The sequence below is a fragment of the Notolepis coatsorum genome, assembly GCF_963971535.1.
Source record: "Notolepis coatsorum genome assembly, chromosome: 12".
Taxonomy (NCBI): Eukaryota; Metazoa; Chordata; class Actinopteri; order Aulopiformes; family Paralepididae; genus Notolepis; species Notolepis coatsorum.
This window is the reverse complement of record NC_140176.1, coordinates 95,337,717-95,359,850: the sequence shown is the minus strand read 5'-3', so window position 1 is coordinate 95,359,850 and position 22,134 is coordinate 95,337,717. Positions and strand designations below refer to the sequence as shown.

Below are 22,134 nucleotides of genomic sequence, written 5' to 3'. Positions count from 1 at the left end.
CCTCAGGGGGTGTACGAGCAGTGCGGTCGCACAGGTCCTCGCGGGAAGGGGGGCCTTGCACAAAAAAAATAAAAATAAAATAAAAATAAAATATTTTTTTTTTTTTTTTTTTTTTATTATTATTATTATTATTATTTTTTTGCGAGACCCCCTTCCCGCAAGGCCCTTTTTCATCACAGACCTAAAATCTAGTTTTGCTTATATGCTTATATATTTCACATTAGACACGTTTGTAGAATGTTCCTGGCTCTGCGGCTCTGCAGACATACTCACTATTGGAGCTCTGGGGCTCTGCACATACTATTGGTTTCAACTAAGGGAGGGGTTACATCATGTGTACGCCGGCGTGCGTCAGCTGCGTTTGACTATTTCGCACATGCAGCTTTGGAGGTTATGCTTAGTTATGCCAGCCAAAACGAAGAGGGCGGTCATTCGGCAGATGGACTGAAGATGAAAGTTGTTGCATGTTAGACAGTTCAGTCAGGCTAGCCATCCCGGCTAAAGGCAGGGACAGCTAGTTAGCTTTAGCTACGTTATAATATTGAGTGCTAACGTCGGGATAGCCATGATGATGTCGGCTAGTAGCTAGCTTAGCTAAAGGCTAACTAGCGTTAGCTAACCTAGAGAGAGCGCGTGCAGCATTGTTATGCCAAGATGAAGAGGACGGTCGTTCGGCAGATGAACTTTGTCAACTCCACGCGGTTGTCTCCATCCTCTTGGACGTTTGGTGAGTTTTTAATGCACTCTATTCTATTCCCGCCGTGGATATCTCTCTCTCTCTCTCTCTCTCTCTCTCTCGGGAGCCAAACGGGCCGGCTAGCTGTTGTAGTAGCTAATGGTGTGTGGCCTGGTGTCAGCACCTGGTGCGAGGGAGGTGAGCTTGGTGTTTCATTATGAGAATATCTCCATGCTCAAGTCGGCTATAGTCCGCGAGGGACTTGTTGCCGGCACCGCTATGGTAAACACCACTCTGTAGTGGGACGTGTATTGCCTTCTTTTTCCCTTCTCTCTTCGTATGAGAAGAGGAAAACACAGAGGCTGTCTGAAGTGTTGGCCTGTATTGCTTTTCTCACGTTGTACAGTTTTTCAGTGGTAGCCGCATAGCTTGCTTCTGCGTTAGCTAGTGGTTAGCGATAGCCGGGTTGAGCTAACTGTTAGACAGTTAGCTGTTTAGCTACGACGTTAGCTGCTAGTTTTCGCTCGGCTGGGAACGTTAGCTTGATGCTATCAGTTAGCCTAGAGTTAGCTGTTAGCTTGTGCTACGACCATTGACATTAGCCGTGAGAATAGCAGGCCCTGGCACTCTGACTACGACATCATCTTTGACAGAAGATGTAGTCGGGCCTGCACCATGACAAGGCTCCGGCCATAGCTTCTTTTTGTCCCGCCAGCGAGAGGCCTTTCGTCAACGTGGAGACCTGTGTTGCGGCCTTTCGCCCTGCGTTCCTTGGTGCAGGTAAGATGTCCATTGGACATTACCCCACTCTTCCTTCCTTCCCCTCCTGAATGTTTTGTTAATAACAATGTTTTTTTCCAGGCAAAACATATGTTACTTCACAACATTTGGAGATACGACATGTGCTGTGTGTGAATTGTCTTGGTCGTTTGTGTAGCTTGGGTAGCGTTGGCCAAAGCTGTGTGGCCTGGTGTCAGTACCTGGCTACTCTATTTGCAGTTAGCCAATTTAGCTGATGTCGGCCATTGGCTCCTTGCTACTTTGTTTTCTCTGGTATAGACCCTCTTCTCTTTGGATTTAAGTGTTGATCTTTGTCCTTTTGGATCTATGTATATTCATGTTGCCTTTGTGAAGTTATCTTTTCCTTCTGTTTTGTTCTTCCATTAAAAGTTGAATATCCTTTAGGGGCTCATCTTTGCTTATCTCTCTCATACATGCTCTCTCTCTAACACACACACACACACACACACACACACACAGACATGCTCTCTCTCTCTAACACACAAACACACATGCTCTCTCTCTCTCTCTCTCTAACACACACAGACATGCTCTATATCTCTCTCTAACACACAAAATGACATGCTCTCTCTATATATTTCTCTCTCTTTCTAACACAAGCCAAGTCCTGGGTGGGGGAGGTAGGGATTGGGGGTGGGGGAAGCCGCTCGCCACTCTTATCTCCCGTCTCTTCCTCAGTGTCTCCCAGCTGGCCACAATGAGAGCACTCCTCAAGCTTTTTTAACCTCTTATCCATCGGGCAAGCATCGGGCTAGTTTCGATTGCATACCCAAAGTCATTTAAGATTTATTCTTGAACCACTTATAGCACATGCATGAGTCTGGTCTCGTTTGAAAGGAAACATTCTGAATTTTCTTCCACAACAGGAAGAATCACTCTGAGTGCTAATTTAATAGAATTACAGAGGTTTGAATACACTGAAATAAAAGTTTTGTTTACTTATGTCTGAATTAGTTTGCAAATAGATGCATGCAAAAGAGTCCCAGCTGAGGGGTATGAGCTGGAAAACACAATGAGTCCATAGCCTGAAGTATTATCTAGTACAGGTCCAAAGTTGATAACAATCCCACGGAAATTAGTGTTTTACACATGTTTTTATCATGTTTGTATCTGTAATAATTCGGTATGCTTATCCAAAATACATTTCAACGCATAAGCGAGTAATTCTCCAAACAACCAACTTCTCTTCGTCTTCTTCTCTCCCTTTATCGTAGTCATCATCCATCATGTAAAATACTGTCCGCTCCAGAACTTCATTAGCTACAAAAACGGCCAATCATTTTCACCATTAGTGGTGACTGGTCTGTTCAGGGCCAGGTGAAACCGGACGCGGTCACTTGTCCGAAACTGACGCTTGTTGGTTTTTTGGTCTTGTTGTAACCAGAGATTAGAAGCACATAATAGGTTGAGTAGGGTGTCAATCAAACGGCGGCCATTTTAGCTTTCCAACAATGTGTTGGTTTATCGGCAATAACACAGCCTGAAGCCGACAGACGAGGGCAAAGTGCTGCGACGTGCGCGACAGCCGGTCCTACATGTACTTTGTACTATTTGTTTTTAGTTTTACTATTAAATATTATTAAAGACACTGATTTTGATCAGAAGATCCGTCTACGATATAATTGATGAGTCCGGATCCACCACAATCCCCAAGTCAGTCTGACAGTATGTTACATGGGGGCTGCGACTAACTATGCTACTAACTATGTACTAAGTGATATCCACTTTTGATGTGGTATTAACACTATTACAGTTATTAACAAAGGAAAAAGAGAACATGATGCACTCCTCTTATGATGTGTTAAAAAAATTATTTATTATTGTTTTGGCATGACCAAAAAGGAGGATAAAAACACATGGTGTAGCATGGCCTACCTTTCCTTCACCAGGGTGTGGCATCCCAGCTAACAAAGGGTATATACTAGGGATGTCCGATATTATCGGCCTACCGATATTGGCATTAAAATGTAATATCGAAAATTATCGGTATCGGTAAAAAAAAATTATTTACCCAGGCAAGCAAGTAAGAACAAATTCAGATTTTATTTATTGTCAAAAGTATGCATAATGGGGGCGCCCCAGTGGCCATTGCAATTCTATTTATTCTGACTAGACCCCCCATAAGAGTTTCTGTTTACATAGCAACAGAATAGTGAAATGTTTTCGTGGGCTCCAACCGTGTCCTGCCCATGTTCTAGTATGTACCCAGTGTCCTGCCCATGTTCTAGTTGTACCCAGTGAGCTCTGTACGTTGACAACATTACAATAGTGTCCTGCCCATGTTCTAGTTGTACCCAGTGAGCTCTGTACGTTGACAACATTACAATAGTGTCCTGCCCATGTTCTAGTATGTACCCCGTGTCCTGCCCATGTTCTAGTTGTACCCAGTGAGCTCTGTACGTTGACAACATTACAATAGTGTCCTGCCCATGTTCTAGTATGTACCCCGTGTCCTGCCCATGTTCTAGTATGTACCCCGTGTCCTGCCCATGTTCTAGTATGTACCCAGTGAGCTCTGTAGGTTGACAACATTACAATAGTTTGTTTGGTGTCGTTTGTTACTGCAGCTCATTCCAGTGTTTTTAATTTTTTTGTGTCAATTACAAAAACATCGTTTGTTTCATACCCCCCTTCTTTTCAGAATATGGGATATGTAAGATATTTACATGATTTTATATAAACTAAAACAAAATGCAACAGGAGAGACTTGAAGCGTGTTGCTTTGAATGACTACAGACATGCAATGTTCACGTGATCATTTGAACTTGTGAAGTGACAAGGCACCTAATCATAATTTAGCATTAGCAACTTGCCAAATGTTTTGTAATACACCTTAAATATTTGCAGGTGCCTGTTCCGACCCCAGCTCTTGTGTTACTTTATGCTGTGAAGTTCATCAGCTGTTTGACAGGGAGGGGATGAGAAGAGGAGTGATTAGGTATTGACCATTATTCACATGGTGGCCATTTTGCTCTGTTGTGATGCTCAGTTTGGGATTCATCTCCAGGGTGAAAAGGAATCCCAACCTGAGCATGACATGAGAGCAAACCGGACACCGTGTGAGTATGGTCAATAACACGTCCTCTCTGCGATTGCACCCAAAGTCTTTACAAAAAAAATGTATTGCAAAGATGAGTACGTTCAGCCATTACAAACATTACTTAGTATCCCATTATTATATTAAAAGATGTTTACTGTTTTTGAGGATGATTGTTTAGAATATTAACCACGTATTTAAAGGGGCAGTTCACCCAAAATCAAATATTATTTCCCCCCTTACCTGTAGTGCTATCCGGAGTGTGATGTTTTGAAGACATCTGCCATCACTCCAATACAGTGGAGCTGAATGGCACTCAGTTTGTGGCACTCGGCACCAAAAAGACATTTGAAAAACATACCTCTTTCCAGAAATCATGACTCTGGTTACTCAACATAATCCACAGACAGCAGGTTCATTTAGGAACTGTTTTCTACCAAAGTACACCGCCATGCATTATTAGGACACAACCCGAGTGCCATTTAGCGCCATTGGAGTGAAGACGGCAGACATCTCCAAAACTATGTGTATAGATGGCATTCTGGGTACGGGGGGAAATGTTTTTATTTTGATTTTGGGTGAACTGCCCGTTTTAAGATCAACAGACAGAGAAATGGGAGCCAGTATGGGCTTGGTGTAGAATGTCAGTTTTGAGTGGCATCGGATGAATGAGTGGTTGCAAATACCCTTGAGTTGCATGTACTTTATGAAGCTAGTATTTTTATGTGCTTTGCTTAACCCCTTCATCACATTGAATTATGTAAAAGACAACTTGTAGTAAGTTGTTTTCTTTTATACATGCACACCACTTTAGAATTGATTGATTGATTGATTGAAAAGTTTATTAACAGATTGCAGAATGGGTACAGTACAGTACAGCTCAATACATACAATTGTTAAGGGGATGCAGACCAGAGAAAGACTTTCGTCTTGTTTACATCAGGGTCCCCCATTTTCAATTCATCATAACATATATGACATACATGACATACAGATAGACAGTACTGCTACATCTATACATTTATGAAACAGGCGAGCAAGCTTGCTGTAAGTATGTACAGGTTTTATGTAAGTTATTAATGGAATGGGCGGATACTCGTGGGTTTAGCTGAACACTCTAGACAAAAGACTGAATCTGATTAATATGAACCCCTCACTAACTAGAATTTTAAATGGTTTTTCAACGTAGAGAGAGAGAGACTATGGAAAGAGATGCGTGAAAAGCCTTGCAAACCTTTTGTATTGTATAAACACTGGGAACGTCCACTTCCAGGATGAAACAAAAGCACACGCTCAACACAAGACTGTTCTGTCCTGGTGGCTGTTTGAGATCTCAAATCCAGAGCATACTCTTGTGTAACATATGGAAAGATACATTTGTCTGATAATGGTTGGTTGTCATTATTTTCATAACATGATTTCTTAATGAATAAAAATATGGTGCTTTTATCTTGAAATGTTTGGTCTGCATTGGAATCCTTGATGCCAAAGGTTATGCTATGGTGTGAGAATGTGTAAATATGGCAATATTGTCTCTTTATCCTCGAGGTGAAATAGCTGTTAAAATACTTGAGAATGATCAAAGACCTTGTGATCAGGCACAAAATTGTCATCAGGAAAATTATCTTTGATTGTATTTCGTCCCCCTCTGAGCTTAATTTGTATTGATATCGTTTCCAACAACAATATGGTTTTATAGTAAAGTAGATCTGTAGAGCAGAAAATACCATTTAAAATCAACACGTCAACTTGAGTAAATCAAATATTTTAATAAAGACAACTCTCCAAATCAATCAATTAACCTGGAATTGAATTCTTAAGACTCATGTATTTTCATTGATACTATCTGGTTGAAGACACCATTTGTAAAAAAAATAATAATAATAAAAGAAAAAACTATTAAGAAATCACAAACCGTATAAGCAGTGGTTGATAAATGTTTACATGGAAGAAGAAAAACATTCAGTATATTTGTGGTTGGTCCTTTTTTGTTCAGCTCTCATCAGCAATTTATTTTTTAACATACACCTCTACTCTTGTGAGAAGCTCTGATGCCAGTTGCAGTGCTTGTTCTTCGTTGTCCGATTTGAACTGTCCATTGGGAATGTGGGGGAATGGGTGACAGTTGGGGTATTGAGTCTTTTTAGCATCCACTCCTAGCAGCACCAGTTGGTCCACTATTTGGGGCAAAGTGTTTAACTGAGAGTTGTAGCCGGAAACTCTGGCAGCGAGGAGTGAGATAGAGCAGTCATTGGGTTGTTGTTTTCCATGTCTTTTGAACTCTGCAGCCATGAGAGCCTTTTCCACAACTTGATGGACCTTGAACAGACACCACTCTGTGCTTCCACCTCCAGTGTCTTTGTAAGCTGCGGTGAGATCACAGCGGGCCTGTCTGCACCAGCGCTGGGCCTCCTCTCTGTCTGGCTGTGGGACATTTCCATAATGTCTCCAAAAATTATACCCATGCGAATGGTGGCTACTACTATAGAATCTCTCTCTACCACATCTGTGACGTTTGGCCTCCTGATCCCACCTTTCATAGAAGCCTCTGGAATGTGTGTTCCACCCTTCATAGAAACCTCTGGAATTTGTGTTCCACCCTTGGGATGAAGAAGGTGTAGTTTTGCCTGAAGGTGTAGTTTTGCCTTGCGTATGATCATAAATCCTGTTCTGCAAGTACTTGAATGCCTCAGTGGCAAGTTGTTCGCAGTCTAGATTTTTGTCAGGATGCCATCTAAGGTACAGTCGTTTGATGGCCTTTAGTCTCTCCTCCTCAGGAAGAGTCCAGATGGCTGCCAAACATTTGTCAATTTCTTTTTTGGCTTCCTCCAGAGACTCTGGTGAAGACCTTGCAGATGTTTGTGGTGTATGTGGCGCAGAACGTGCTTGTGCCTCCAGTTCTGTGGAGTCTTCTACAGACATAGGACGCCTCCTTCCCTGCTTCAGCTTTGTATCTTGTTTAAACTGATAAATATCAAGAGAACTGACTTCGATGACCTCATCTTGCCCAATCTGTATTTTGTATCTGCCCGAATATGGTCCAGAAGTTCCAGGCAGATGTTCTATAACGACTGCATAAATATACCCTGCGTCAGGTGCATTTGCATAGCCAACATATTCTCCTTCCTCGAAGTTGTTGAGGAAATTCATATCTAGTGAATCGTGCCATTCCTCTGGGATGGCTGTTCCAGGCGCTGGTGAATGGCGAAGGAAGTCCTCTTTTGCAGCACAGTCATGAATTCCATTCTTGGACAGTGTTTTCTCAACATCCTCTAGACTGTCACACATAAGAAGATGTCCGAGGACTGGTAGGAGAATTGAGCCAAGTTTGTTATCTAAAAGGGCATTTATCTCTTTAGTCAGAGTCAGGTTGACCTCACTTATCACTTTGGGAGCCATGTCGTCATGGTGTTTCAGATAGAAAGTACAACCTTGTTGTTCCTTTTTTACATAGACATCCGTTTCGACACCAGTGTCATTAAGTGGCCTCTCATCAAGCCAAAGTTCTGTTTCAAGGCTCTTGCAGCAGGTTATCTCAATACTGCGAAATGTTCTCTGACACATGTCATATGCGTCTTCTTGGTTTATTTCGCCCGCAGACTGCTCTCTGATTAGACAAATAAGTCCATGTCTGAAGGGTATTGATGTGAGGTGTTTGTCAAACCATCCACTGAACTTGCAGTCCCTTCCATATTCACAAAGCTGCATGCGTGATTCCACCACATTCTCAACAGTACACAGAGAGAGCATTTTGGGTTGAACATGCTGAGGCAGCAACTTCAGCAGTCTGTGGTGCTCATAGATATCATTGCTCAGATAACAAATGCCAAGTTTCTGAAGAAGCTGCAGTTTGTTCTCCAATGCCCTTTCTAGTCTGCTTGTCTGGAACACTGTGTCATTGAAATACAGTGTGTTTGAGGGGTATAGCATACCATCTACTGAAGGAAGATGCAAAGTCGTTGCAAGTTCAATTGTTAATGTCTTTCCTGTGTGAGCTCTGATGAGGACGAACAACTGCTCTACAGCACGCTTGACAGTTTTCTGTTGATTTGCGTTTAGTGTCCGCTTGTCTACTGAATCCACATAAATTGCTGCAAGAACATTACAATACTGCTGTACAGTAGGCTCCTGTCCGACACCAATCTTCTTGAAGAACTCTGCATACATGACATCTTTTGTAGGAATTTTGTACAAATAAGGCCTAAGCTCCAGGTCATCAAAGGGGAGTCCTAAAACAGTCTCTGCAGCCTTCACCAGCTTTGTGTCGTTTTCAACTAACACAGCGGGGAGGTCGGTCAACAGATGGCCCTCAAAGTCCAGTGTTTGTAGGAAGGCATATGAACTCCGCAGCACATCAGCGCGGGTTTTGTTTAAGCCACGAGTTTGACAAGGCAGCGGACAGATGTTGCTCATGTTTCTAATCACACACTCTTCGGGCGGTTCTGCAAGAGCTCCTGCATTTACCATCATGTCCATATCATTGTCTCGTGTGGCAGCTCTTGGTAAAGCTATTATTGGAATTGAAGTCCAGACCAAGTCTTGATGCTTCGGATCCTTATGAATCAAAGATCCCTTTATTGCCACAGTTGTCCTCTCGGTAGCAAATGGCTGATGATAGTCGCATAATTCTTTTCTAATTTCCATCGGGAATAAGAATTTGATGTCACACATGCGTTTCAACAAGTTCCTTTTTTCGTCACCTTCCAGGGTCAAGGTAGTTTCCCACAGTTTTGATGATTTATTTTTTAACTCCTTTTTTAAATCTCCTTTTGCTTCTCTTTCTATTTGGAATGCAAAATCAATTATCTCATCTGTTGACACAACATGCTTCATTCCAAGTTCTACAAGCAATTATTTTGCTTGTGTTTTCATGTCTGTGCCATTACCGTCACAAAACTCGTCCCAAAAGGTCTTGGGCACAAATTTCTCTTGAGGCACCATTGCCTTGTACAACTCTACACCGTCATCAAAGTAGAATGATGCCTGCTCTAAGTTCCCATGGGCACTGCGAATCAATTTCACAGGCTTCATTTCCATGATGATTTGTTTATGATACTTATTGTAATCACAATGGGACTTTAGTGACAACAACAATTTGATAGAGTGAAGAATCTGTTCTTCAGTGAGTTTGCATAGGATGGGCAGAATGAACTTTACAAAGTAGTCCACATCCGTTAGGAATTTTAATGTTCATGTGGTCTGACAGCCACTTGTTCTCAAGACTGTGTTTGAGAAAAACGCTGTTGTCATGCAGCGTGAACAAATCTGGAAAAACTGCCATTGTGTTTGTGTTGAGAATGAATACATATTGATGAAAAAAAATCGCCACATGCTCACCCTGTACTGTTTCAAACAATGGCAAAGACTTGAGTTTTCTCTGATACTCTTGTTTATCTTTGGATGTGGACATTCCAGACTGTAGAAAGTATTGAAGTACTTTCAAATCGTCCCTGGAAAGTTGACAGAACTCTGAATGATTCAGTTTGCAGAGTTCGGCCAACACAGTGCTTCTATCATTTATATCCAGAAGGTTGGGATGTAAAAGTGAACGTTCCTGTGGTTCCATCTTGGTGAAGAATGAAATGTCAAGCTTCATGAAGCCAAGTTTGAAGAGGATTTCTGTCTCTTCTTCTTTGGAGCCGAGATTAATCACGCTTGGCATGTGCTCCATTGTTTGGAGAAAGCATTTGTTCTTTAACCTTGGACACACCACAGGTAATATACAACAGTCAGAGAAGAGGTCCTTAATGGCACTTATTGACATAGTGGGCCCACTGTCCCCATCCACTGAAGCTGCTGGTTGGACTTGACTTATGAAGAATTTCCAAAGTTCTTTAAGCCACTTTTGTATAGTCTCATTTGGAACCTGAAGACACCAGTCTTGTGGATCAACTTCACAGTCTTGGAGAAGATGCTGAAGTAGACGTTTCAGATGCTTTTCTGCAGTGGGAATTGTCAGTTTGTTGAGAAACTTGCCGTCTTGTAGAATGTCCACATGCTCTGAGTTGGTCAAGTAATCTGCAAAATCCTCCTGATGCTCAAAGAACAGATGCTCATATCTTGATATCAGCTTGGGAGAGTTTGTGTTGAACACTCTCAGAACTTGATCTTTTGTGAGGAGGAGTGGAAGCCCATTGACTGAACAAGACTTTTCCTTTGAAATCTTCTTTCCATTGGTATTGGTCAGGCAATAATTCAAGAGCTGGCGGCATCTGGTGCTATCTTTAATCAGAGTTTGGTTGATAGGTAGGGGTAAACCCAACTCAGTTTTGGTAGAGTCATTGAGTGGTTTTTCTCTCAGGAAATTACCCACAGTTGAAGGACTGACAGATTTCACTTCCACTCCAGCAGTTTTGAAACTGGTCCATATCTGTGCCATCTTTGTGTAAGAGGGAACCAACCTCATTCCAAGATCCTTCAAAATGGCATTGACGTCTTCACTCAGTCTGTCTGTCAAGTAAGGTGTGTTGGTCAGGTCTGTTTTTTGGACATTACACCAGTCAAAAGGAAACTCCTTAAATACCTCATGTGAAATCTGTTTTGTTGAGCTCCTCCACACTGGAATAACATCAAGTGCTCTTTCGTCGATTGATCTGTACACATTATGTACCATTTCATGCCATTCTTGAGAAACCTCTTTTGAGACGATGGGGAAAAAACACAAATATCTGTTGTCAAAACTTGAGTTATCAACATGTACAGAAAGGACTTTCATTTTTGCAATGTTGCAGCGGATGTGTTGAAGGAAGTCTGTGTACAGCGGAGCGATGATGTTCTGTTTCAAAGACTCATTCCAATTAGCCTTCAGACTTTGTCCATCTTCTTTCCAAAGGCCTCTCCTGGAGGAATCAACCTCAAAATTCCCATTAACATGGACTGGAAGTCCAGTTTCTACTGGCAGCGGTAGAGAGTAAAAGGCTCTTCCAATGAAAGCGTTCTGTCTGCTCGGCTCACAGCTCATGCATGCAGCCAGTGCTGCTTGGGGTACCTTGTCCGACTGGTAGCTTTCTGTGCCAGTACTGTTTTTGAATGAACCAAACTGCTCTGCAATAGTCCAATTGCTTTGTCTTTTATCAGAGGTTGAAATCTTGATATCATAAATGGCCTTTAGGGGTGTTATTGGTTCGTCCGACTGAAGTGCATTTTGTAGATGCCTTTGAAAATAATCTCTCTCTTCACTGCTCTTTTCCGAGAGACTTTTTTCAACCATGAAGGTGGTTTTGAGTTCATCGTGTGCATTGATTTCATGAAATTGTATCTTGTGGATGTTTTTCAGGAATAGAATCAATCCTTCAGGGTCTTCAGAAAGGGCAGAGGACAACTCTTCCATGTCACGGTCAGTGACTCCCTGGTTTGATATTTCTGAGCTGTTTGCCAACGCACCGATCCTTAGAGGCAGTCTGAACATGGTGCCTTTTTCAAGTGCAAATCTATCTGGAAGAAATGACTTGTACATATCCATGTACATGTCCTTGAAATCCTTAGCGAGATTATAACCACAACCAGCAGGTGGTTTTCCCAATGTATTTCCGATTGGGATCCGAAATGCAGAGTAATTCATCTCCTGTCAAGATTGAAGGGCAATCAGTCAGATGGTAAACAGAGTTGAATCCAAGTCCATATTTCCCTGTTTTCCCTGGAGCGGTGTGCTTTCCACCTTCTCCCAGCTGCTGAATGCCTTTCAGATCTGCATCAGAAAACACCTTGTTGTTGTACACACATAGTGCGGGACCCTGCAGTTGGTTCCATCTCTTCCCAAAGGTCTTTTCTTTACCATGGTATCTTTTGTCCCAAACAAAATGAATTTCTGTGGCCTCTGCATCGTCAGCATTTTGGATGAGCTCTTTCAGAATATCCTTCTTTGATGGATAAGCGGCAATGATGTTTTTAATTCGGACAGTCAGTTCCTCATGTTGCTCAAACTGAAAGGCGAATGGAGAGCTGTTCTCCACAGAATATTCCTCCAGAGATTGATGTCTGGTTGTCTCAATTCCAAAATGTCTAGCCATTTTACGTGCAATATCCTCATGACATAATGTGATCCCTGAAGGGATTGGCATCCAGGGGCTGTCGTTGTAATGAAGTTTGCTTGCTGGTTGTAGAACACCATGTTCACTGGGTATGAGACAGTCACTTAGCTTTTCATCTTCTCTGGCCTCGATTGGCCATTTGTTGATGTTGTTTAATATTGTGAGACAAACCTTGAGATCAGACTTTGGAAGAGGGTTGTGTCCGTGGAGTGCATGCAATTCCTTGAGCACAGTTAAAAGCTGGTTGGATGTGAAGTTCTTTTCGACACCTGCACACTTCCAGAGCTCCTTGAAACCCGAAAAGACAGGTGGAAGCACATGGAGATATGGCTTAGCTTCAAACTCCTCATTTTCTGCCACAGACTTGACATCCTCAAACTTGTCGCCAACAAGAATGAATGGGAATGAATGTGCCCTGTTTGAAATTAACTCAGAATCTTCAGAAATTTGGAGCCATTGGTTCAGATACCTATAGCATTCGTGGACTATTTTGTAGAGCATGGTTTTGTTGATGCATGGCTGAGACTGCCTAGAAGCCTCTTGCAGTTGTTGAAGAACTGTCTCGAGTGGTGGACTTTCACGAATGCCCAGAATCTGGAGAATTGGATCAGCACTGTGTATTTTCAGGTTGGAATGATCAACCACAGGCTGTGTCATGTTGACAAGAAGGCGGCATGCATCACTATAAACCTCAGTGGGCTTCCAAAGTGTTATCATTCCATCATTCTGTTGAGCTGGAGAGAATGCTGGAATGAATACAGTCTCCCTTAGTACTTCCCACCAGGGAGAGTCATCTTCCTCATGTAGGGAACTCCTCATGAGTTCAAGAGTGCACCTCAGATGTCCATATGCCTTCTCTTTGTCTTTGGCCCAAACACCAGCAATTCTGCCAGTTCTCTCTGAAATGTCTTCCAAAGGGAAATGGGAGTCACTCAGCATCCCCAGTTCCAACAGACGTTGAATCCTTTTGGGGGAACAAAAGTCATTTTTGGTCCCCCCAAGCAAGCGGCCCTCTTTTGGTTTGAATAAGCAGGCCACTTTTCCATTTGGATGCACAAGTTTGTTGATATACTGGAGCTGTCCACTCTGCGTAGGGATGCATGGATTGCATGTCAGCAGACTGTCAACTGCACTCATATTAAGATCAATGGCATGCAGCACAAGAGCATCTCTACTCTCAGGGTCCATGGTGGTCAGGTTGCTAAATACCACCTCCTGGTCAAATGTTTCCCAGTCCCATGTTCTGCTATGTAGAACTGTCTCCAAGCCAGCCTGTTTGAAGCTATTTCTCACCCACAAAGGAAGAGGAATGACATGGTTGGGTGCCTTTGCATGCCTGTGACACACTTTCATTGCAAGCGTACCAACATTTTTGTCATCTTCAATGCTTTGGTGCAAAAATCGAGCATTGTCCAAGGAGCACCAATTACTCCCATCACTGAAGAGCTCGACTGGCCCATTAGAATGCTGAGCAATAGCAGAGTAAAAAGCATCCACCAATGGTTTGAAAGTATCACACACTTCCTCCCGATAAGGCCAAAAGGTGTGGTAACAGTAATTTTCCAGGATCTTGTTTTCAAACATATCCTTCAACACCGAGAGTACAGTGATGTATGCGGTCATTGCAGGATCTTGAAGAAGGGCTTTGTTCCACTCGTGTCTAACTCCAGTCTCCCAGATACCTTTTCGATTGGAGGTCACAGCAAATGCTCCATTCACATTCACTGGGAGACCTGTGTGAATGGAAAGGGGGAGGAAACAAAAAGCCTGTCCAACAAGTTCTGTTTGTGATGGGGCCCATATTTTGGTTTCTGGATTGGCGTGCAAAGGGACAGCAATTCCTCCAATAGGTAGTGAGAATATGGCTTGCTTATTTTCTTCCAGGGACATTTTTAAGGATTGCTGTGTCCCAAAGCAATTGTGGAGAAGCCAATACTGAACATGCACATCTGAACTGCATTGTTGGGTGATTTTAGCAATGCTGACTGTATTGCAGTCAATGACCTCTTTGCATTTTTCACCAAGCTTCATCGTTTGATCTGATTTACTTTGCCTTAACAAATGGCTGTCATCTGGAACCTTCATTGAACTCTCTGTTATCTTTGAGACTGTGAAGAGTGTTCCGATTTGGTCATCTCTTGGAGGCGTTGAGGCATCACCTGTGATGTTTTGCAGAGATAGTGTGTTGACGTTCTTCAGAAAGAGGAGGTGAGTTTGTGAGTTTCTGGTAAACTGCTGTTGGAAAATATCAATCTTTTTTCTGTCAAACACATTTGTGCTGATTTCTGACACAAGAGCTTCTTCTCGTGTTCGGAAAGGTAGCTTGATCAGAGTGCCTGGGTAGTAGGGTTTAGGGGCACATTCTCTGGTGAAATTGCAATCAAAAATGCGCTCATATGGTTTGAACTGACCAGGAAATCTATGCAAGAGTCGCTGTCGAGAGAGGTCCAGCTTGATTCCAGGGTTTGTTTTGCCCTTGATGCGCTTCGTCAGGTGGGTTACATTTGGATCCAGTATGAGAAGTTTGTCTCCACTAAGGATGGAGGGAACATCAGTTATGTGATACACAGTGTTGAATCCAAGTCCAAACTTTCCAATTTTCTCCACCATGTTTTCTTTTGAGGCAGACCCAACTCTGACAATGTTTCCCCAATCGTCTTCTGAGAAGAGCTCATCATTGAATGCCCAAAGACAAGGTCCCTGGCACAGAGCCATGCCAGGGTCAATAAGACTTTCAGGAGGGTCTTTGTGTATTCTCAAATCCACCATGAACCTACAGGTCTTTGCACCTGCATCCTCCGCATTTTGAAGGAGCTCTTTGAAGATGTCATTTTCTTCATCATATTCTTTAAGAATGTTCTTAATCCTCATTGTTATCGGTTCAGACTGTCCACATTGTTCTATTCCAACTAACTCTGACTGAGAATGCGAGTGCTGAGCAGTGGGATGTTTAGCCACTCAGCAGCTGCTCTTGGAATCTCCTCGTGGATAATGTGGAATTCTTCCTGGTCATATTTAAGATCCTCCAAACCATCCCTGCTCATGTCACAGAAGACTGTTGTTGATCGTGGTTTGAGGTTAAAGTGTTCACTCTCTGCCATGACTGGTACCAGGATATCATCTCCAACTGTCTTCTTCTCTCTCCACAACCAATTAAGAATGGCTATTGACACTTTCAGCTCAGAGGTATTTCCAAATGGAGGTTGCTTTTTTTCAATGTTTTGTTTTATATCATGAAGGATGCCCACTACTTCTTCCTCTGAAAGCTGTAGCCTCAATCCAAACTCAACAAGCAACTTCTTATATGGGAGGAATTCCTCTGGAACCTTCCTGATATAAGAGGTCAGCTCTAGATTAAGTGGGTAGTCTAGGACCAACTCTTGAGGAGAGACAAACTGGTTGTGGGTCCACAGCCAACACGTGTCTTTCTTCATCACTTTTGAGAAGTCAGGAATATGATCTTGCATGCATTGGTAAATGCTATGCAACTTCCTTTTGAAATCCACATCAGTGTCTGGATCGTGCATCGTCTGTGCCATTGATTTCAACACTGACAAGTTGTCTACCACCTTTGCAGGAGAGGGCAAGCGTCGGAGTCCCAGTTTGCTGCTAACTCTCTCACTAAGCTCCCCTGTCAGAGGCATGACATGCCCGACAGTGTCCTTGTACATTGCATGCCTTATTTCATTTGGACAGAAGAAAGATCTTCTCTGAGATTCTTCGTGGCTTTGTTTTCTCTTATCGTCAGGTTCAACACATGGGATCCACTGCAAGACACGGAGATGTTCAAGCTGCTGTTCAGAGAATCTGGTCAGCAAATCAGTGGCATCCAACAGTCTTAAAAGCACCTCAAATCTTTTTACAGCCTCCTGTTGTGAGTGAACATGCAGGTTCTTGATCTGTGTGGCGGCATGCAATATGTGGCTTGGGGTGACATCCATCTCTTTAGTCAGCAAACCAAGATCTGTTAAGCTCTCCAGCATCTGCGGTGTCTGTCTGTACACAGGTGGAGGGAAGAATTCTTCAAAGAGGACTCTGAATGTTTCATTTCTTGGATCAAAAAAGGTTGAAGCCTTTTTCAGTTCTCCATTCAATTCAATGAAGCTCAAATCCTTGCATCTTCTTTTCAAAGTCGTATTCTGAGAGAAAAGGATTTTGCCTTGTTTTAAAATCCAAATCATGATTTTCTCTTTGTCATTTCTTTCAAAATCCCCTCTTTCAAGCCCATCAATCAGGAGACTGGCTACATGGACAGTATCCAAGAGATCGATGTTGAGCAGCTGTAGTAGTCTTCGGTCAGCCTCAGTAGCACACTGTATAAGTGAATCAGGCATGGGGAGTTCTGCTGGTATTGCTGGACCTGAACATAAAAGTACAGCCTGTTTGGAATGAGCAGGAACACAGGATCCATTCATGGAGAGGAACAGAGGCAACTTGGAGAGGACGTCTTTCTCACGGTTTGAAAGAGAACCCAGACTGGAGAGGTAGTCCTTAAGGTCTTCCTTTTGTGTGTGAGAGGCAGTTGTCTTGATGTCACTGATGACATGCTGTGAATCTAAGTTCACCAACAGCTGCATTACACTCCTTGGGGATGGCGGCAGCACATAAGATTCCAGGTCTTGGTGTTTTAGGCACTCATCTCCTTTCACAACTGTGCCGCCAACTTTTTTCACCACTTCAGAAATCTGGTCTGGCAAGGTAGTTTGTTTGCTTTTTTGAAGAATAAGTGTGGTGTTCTGTTGTAGTCTTGCTAGTAATACAGGATGATTGACTTCCTGAAGGGGCTCGATGGGTATTATTGGCATGCCAGTGAAACCACTTAACTCTTTGAAGTGATTGTTGAGAAACTTCCAGAACTCTTGGAGCCACTTTAAGGGTGGGTGCTGGCTACTGCCGACCTCCCAGGTAACATGCCTCGTATTTGTCTCTTCCCAGCCCTTTGGTAGGTACCTCTTTGCATATTCAGCCACACGGTTTGAATCTATGTTGAATATCTTGAATAAATCTGAAAAAAAAGATAAAATATTACTTTAAAAAAAGCAAGGTTGTTGATATTAAATCATTTGAATGGAATTCTTCTATTATACAAAATATGTACCCGTTGTGGCTAGTTCTTTCAGATGTGTGAGGCAGGGTGTACTCAAGTTGTCGGGAATGAAGAGGTTTTTGCAACCTGGCAGCAGGACTCTGCAGGAAGAAAACATGGGTTATTCTTAAAGTTGCACTATGGAAAAGTGGCAGCCTGTGGCCATGAGAACTAACTGCACCATGTTTAAACAGGAGAAAACGGCAACAAAGAAAATCTTTAACAAATCTTCAAGCAAGGTAACTTTGGGCTGTTTTACATTTGTGTCGTTCACACTTCATGCTCTAGAAAGAAGACTGTAGCCTTTTACGGATTTCGCAGCACTGGTCGTACCCAGAAGAGCTTGCATTTGCAATTTCATGTGTTTCATACAGTAGTTGTTGGAAGGCTTTTTTCTTGTTCAGGCAACTTGGCCCAACTCTATGATTTAGATTGCAAAAGGACAGATTTATTTTGTGAAAAGGTTTCATAGAGCAGGAGTAACTTGAAAAAACATTATTATGAAGGTTACTAAAGCTGAAAATATTACTCAAATATGTTACGATTTATAAAAATATAAGTAAATAAAAATAACTGACTGGATAATAATTGTACTTGGCGATGATTGAATCCACTCTTTGCAAACAGAGTAAACAGAGTTCTGCTTGAGGCATATATATTTCACATATAATATGCATAATATATTATCTGTTTGTTATCTGTACATAATTTACCTATAGACCAACTAGTAGATTAGACCAGTGGTTCTCAAACGTTTCATGTCAAGGACCTCCAAATTGAATAGGCCTTGGACCCCCATTTCATAGGATTTTGTCCCAGGAAGACCCATCCGAGAAGATATTAAATATAAAACAAATTTTGTTGTTGTTAGATATGACTTACTGTCTGCAGGTGTGGATATATAACAGAGGTGAGATCAGAATAGTCATTATGCATTATTTCATTATGCTAACTTCTAGTGAAGAATGAGTGAACTTAAAACTGTACATACTCTGTACACATATGCTGAGAAATCCCATGTATTTCCCCCATGACAGGAAATAATGTTCAATAATGTTGCGCTATTCTCAAAAAACGAATAAGAATGCTAACTGTTAAATCATAATGAAATTAATGATGTGTCCTCGCTTAGTAATGTCCTACCTATATGTAATCAATATGAAATGAATATGTTAAACAATGTGGTTGCTATTTTAAGCCAGAATTTCTCGACATTTAGAACCACTGTTTGTAGACCAAACTGTATAATCTCAAAACACTAATTGTAACTGAGGGGTAAAATTCCCTGACTGTATTGATAAGTATGGTATCATTAAACCACTACCGCTTTATGTACTTTAATTACTGGCCATACAGTACATGATATATAAATATGATGAACACTTCCCACAATGAATCGGTTCCACACAAAGTGGTAATTAAGTATTTATTGCAGCAAAAGGTACATAATATACTTCTCTATTTTACTTTGGATGCGCTTATAAGGCAAAGGAATGTGCGTAGGCAAATCAATAATGAATGTCCATTCTCTGGTTACGCAGGAGGTAATTATACAACCTGAATCTTAGGGAATTATATCTATGGTACACTAGTAATATATAGCGGGAGATACTGGAAGGGTCCCCCCGGTTGTAAGCCAGCAGGGGTAGAGGATCTGTCGGTAGTAGAGAGTCTGGTCAACGATGACTAAGGAGACTCCAAGTACAGGAGACGGTGCAATAGTCTCTTGATCCACAGACGAATACAGCTGTTCTCCGTAGACTGTAGCTCCACAGTGAAGAAAGCTAGCCGGCCTCAGGCTCTCTGAGGCGCAGACTCGACGTGGCTCCTCACAGGGTAAATCCCACACGTGTAGGCGTCGGCGATTTTCCGCTCCATAAATCACAGGACCAAAACAAATATAATCCAGCCGCAAAGGGCTATGTAGTCGTCGGGTAGATTAATCCAGTGTACATGTCCACACGGTTCTCGTCTAGGTCTCCTCGGGTGAAAGCGCCATGAAAGCAGCCCAGCCTGGATAAGCACTCTAGCTGGTACGAGGAAGCGTTGGTGATGCTGGTCACTGTAGAACTTTAGCCGCACGATACACTATACACAAATAGACTATTACTGACTTAATAGAAATATGTCGCACTCGACGGTATAGCGCCAAACTCTGACAATTCAGTTATTAATTCGCACGCGGTCTCAATGCTCTATTTGGGGCCAAACAGGCCATACTTCACCGCACGGAGTATCGTGGGTGAGGCTTCAACTTATTGGGTAACTCTACTTCTGTATTCACCTGCGCCATATTTATATGCACGGCGAACAATCTAGTGCCAACCTCATTTCTGTCTCGTATTCCTGGGCAAGGCCGGGCATGTACAGACATGTCTTGACGGTGGCTTTGAACCTGACTCTGGAGGCACGGCCCTGGCGCCTGTGGACCGCTGTCCAATAGGAGAATGAAATATTATGGTCTGCACTAGGCTAAAGGGATATTCCGTGTATATGTACAAGGAATATACAAGGGATATCAAACGATATACAAATACTATGCAATATATATCAATCAATAAATATATATATTCGGTTTAATCTGATCCTTTGTAACAGCCGCCTCCTAATTAGTCCCACCTAATTAGCTAAGCAGAGACAGATTAACCGCACTGTCCACTACTCAATGTCTGTTGTGAGGGGTCGGGCAGTTCACAAAGTCATGGGGTCATGGTCGTCATCGATAGTATCGGGGAGCCTTGGCAGTTCTATTAGCCTCGCCACGGGTCGGGTGTAGATCCGTCCTTGGACGAGCACTTCGGCTGCTCGGACCTTTCCGTCGGCACCGGTGATCACTTTGCTTACGCGGCCAGCCGGCCACATAGCTCGGGGTAGTGACTGGTCGATAATCATGACGACTGTTCCTTCTGTCAAATTGTCTCTCTCTTTCACCCATTTCTGGCGGGTCTGTAGAGACGGTAGATAGTGGAGTAGGAAGCTGTTCCAAAACTTGTCAGCCAATACTTGACTGTACCTCCACATTCTTCGGCCGTTCGCTTCTTCAGGCCTGTACATTGTCTGTGGTAGCGCGGGGTCCAGCCGCCCCATCAAGAGTGTGTTGGGGGTGACTGGGTCGACATCTGCTACATCACTTGAGACGTAACCGAGGGGCTTTGAGTTCAATACTCCCTCGATCTCCGTGAGGACTGTTATTAGGACTTCTTCCGCCACGGTCTGGGCCCCAAGCACGGCGTACAGGGCTGTCTTTATTGAACGTACTTCTCGTTCCCAAGTTCCACCGAAGTGAGGTGCGTTCGGGGGATTAAACTGGAAGTCAATCTGGGATGGAGCGAGGTGGGTCTTAAGTTCTGGGCCCATAGCTTGGAAGCTCTCTCTCAGCTCTCTTTCTCCGCCTTTGAAGTTTGTCCCGTGATCAGACAATAATATAGACGGTTTGCCTTTCCGCGATGTGAATCTTCGGAAGGCCATAAGGAATGAGTCTGTGCTCATGGTTGGAAGGAGTTATGCATCGCTCGGGTGGTCATGCATTTGAATACAATACCCCACCGCTTCTCGGTTCCTCTTCCTTTCTTTATATACAGCGGGCCGAAACAGTCCATACCGGTGGAGTGAAAAGGCTTGTCGCCGAGTCGGAGGCGACAGGGAGGTAGGTCAGCCATCCGGGGTATACTGGGCTGCGCTCGCCACTTACGACAGTCTAGACAGGTTCGCTGGAAGCGCCGCACTGCTTCTCTCCCTTGCAGTATCCAATAACGACGTCTGATCTCCGCGAAGACTCTCTCTGCCCCGGCGTGATGCACATCCTCGTCGTATTTCTTTATGATCAGCTCTGTGACCTTGTGTCGGCTGTTTAAGACTATCGGGTACTTGACGTCATCCGGTAAGTCTGGAGCTCTCCGCAGACGACCACCCACTCTGATGAGACCATGGGCGTCGCTCTCGGGGGCTAGGTGGAGCAGTCTGCTGTCTGATGGGACGGGCTTTGCTCCCTGTAGACAGTCTAGCTCATCGGGGAACGAGTCTCTCTGGGCTCGTTGTAGTAGAAGAAGTTCTGCTTCTTCGTAGTCAGCTGCTGTAATGTCAGTAGTGAGCTGAACCTCTGGGTGGTGCCACAGGAATGTCTTTAGCTGCGCACTCTCTAGGGTGAGGCAATCGTCTATGTCGGGGTCTGTGGAGACGAGTGTGTTCAATCCACAGAACATAGATTTCTTGTTTTCGGCCTCCTCTTTACTCGCTTCCCGTGGGGTGGGTGTAGGCCACTCTTCTTCCGGGAGCTTGAGGAACTCTGGCCCGTCACTGTATAGGTTGTGACGGGTGAGGTCATCCAGGGACATTCCCCGGGTGATGACGTCAGCTGGGTTGTGTTTTGTGTCCACATACCTCCAGCTTGCTACTTCTGTTAAATCTTGAATCTCTGTGACTCTGACTCCCACGAAGACCTTGTATCTGCACGAATCAGACCGGATCCATGTGAGTACTGTCGTGGACCACAAGATTGTTCTTT

At 43.2% G+C, this 22,134-nt stretch overlaps 1 protein-coding gene and 2 pseudogenes across 3 annotated transcripts; all 3 read right to left on the bottom strand.

The window, feature by feature from the left end:
* Positions 1-6,524: 6,524 nt before the first annotated feature.
* LOC311237979 (sacsin-like) lies at positions 6,525-8,927 on the bottom strand (the record flags this gene model as incomplete). Its single annotated transcript, XM_084325950.1, has 1 exon — positions 6,525-8,927. One exon carries the CDS (start codon positions 8,925-8,927, stop codon positions 6,525-6,527), a length of 2,403 nt encoding a protein of 800 aa, XP_084182076.1.
* A 2,391-nt stretch (positions 8,928-11,318) lies between these two features.
* LOC311237978 (sacsin-like) lies at positions 11,319-13,347 on the bottom strand (annotated as a pseudogene). Its single transcript has 3 exons — positions 13,326-13,347; positions 11,694-12,606; positions 11,319-11,353 (listed from the first exon to the last, which is right to left on the bottom strand). The product of its transcript is annotated as a sacsin-like (transcript).
* Positions 13,348-14,265: 918 nt separating this feature from the next.
* On the bottom strand, positions 14,266-15,645 carry LOC311237977 (sacsin-like; annotated as a pseudogene). Its single transcript has 2 exons — positions 14,816-15,645; positions 14,266-14,277 (listed from the first exon to the last, which is right to left on the bottom strand). The product of its transcript is annotated as a sacsin-like (transcript).
* Positions 15,646-22,134: the final 6,489 nt, after the last annotated feature.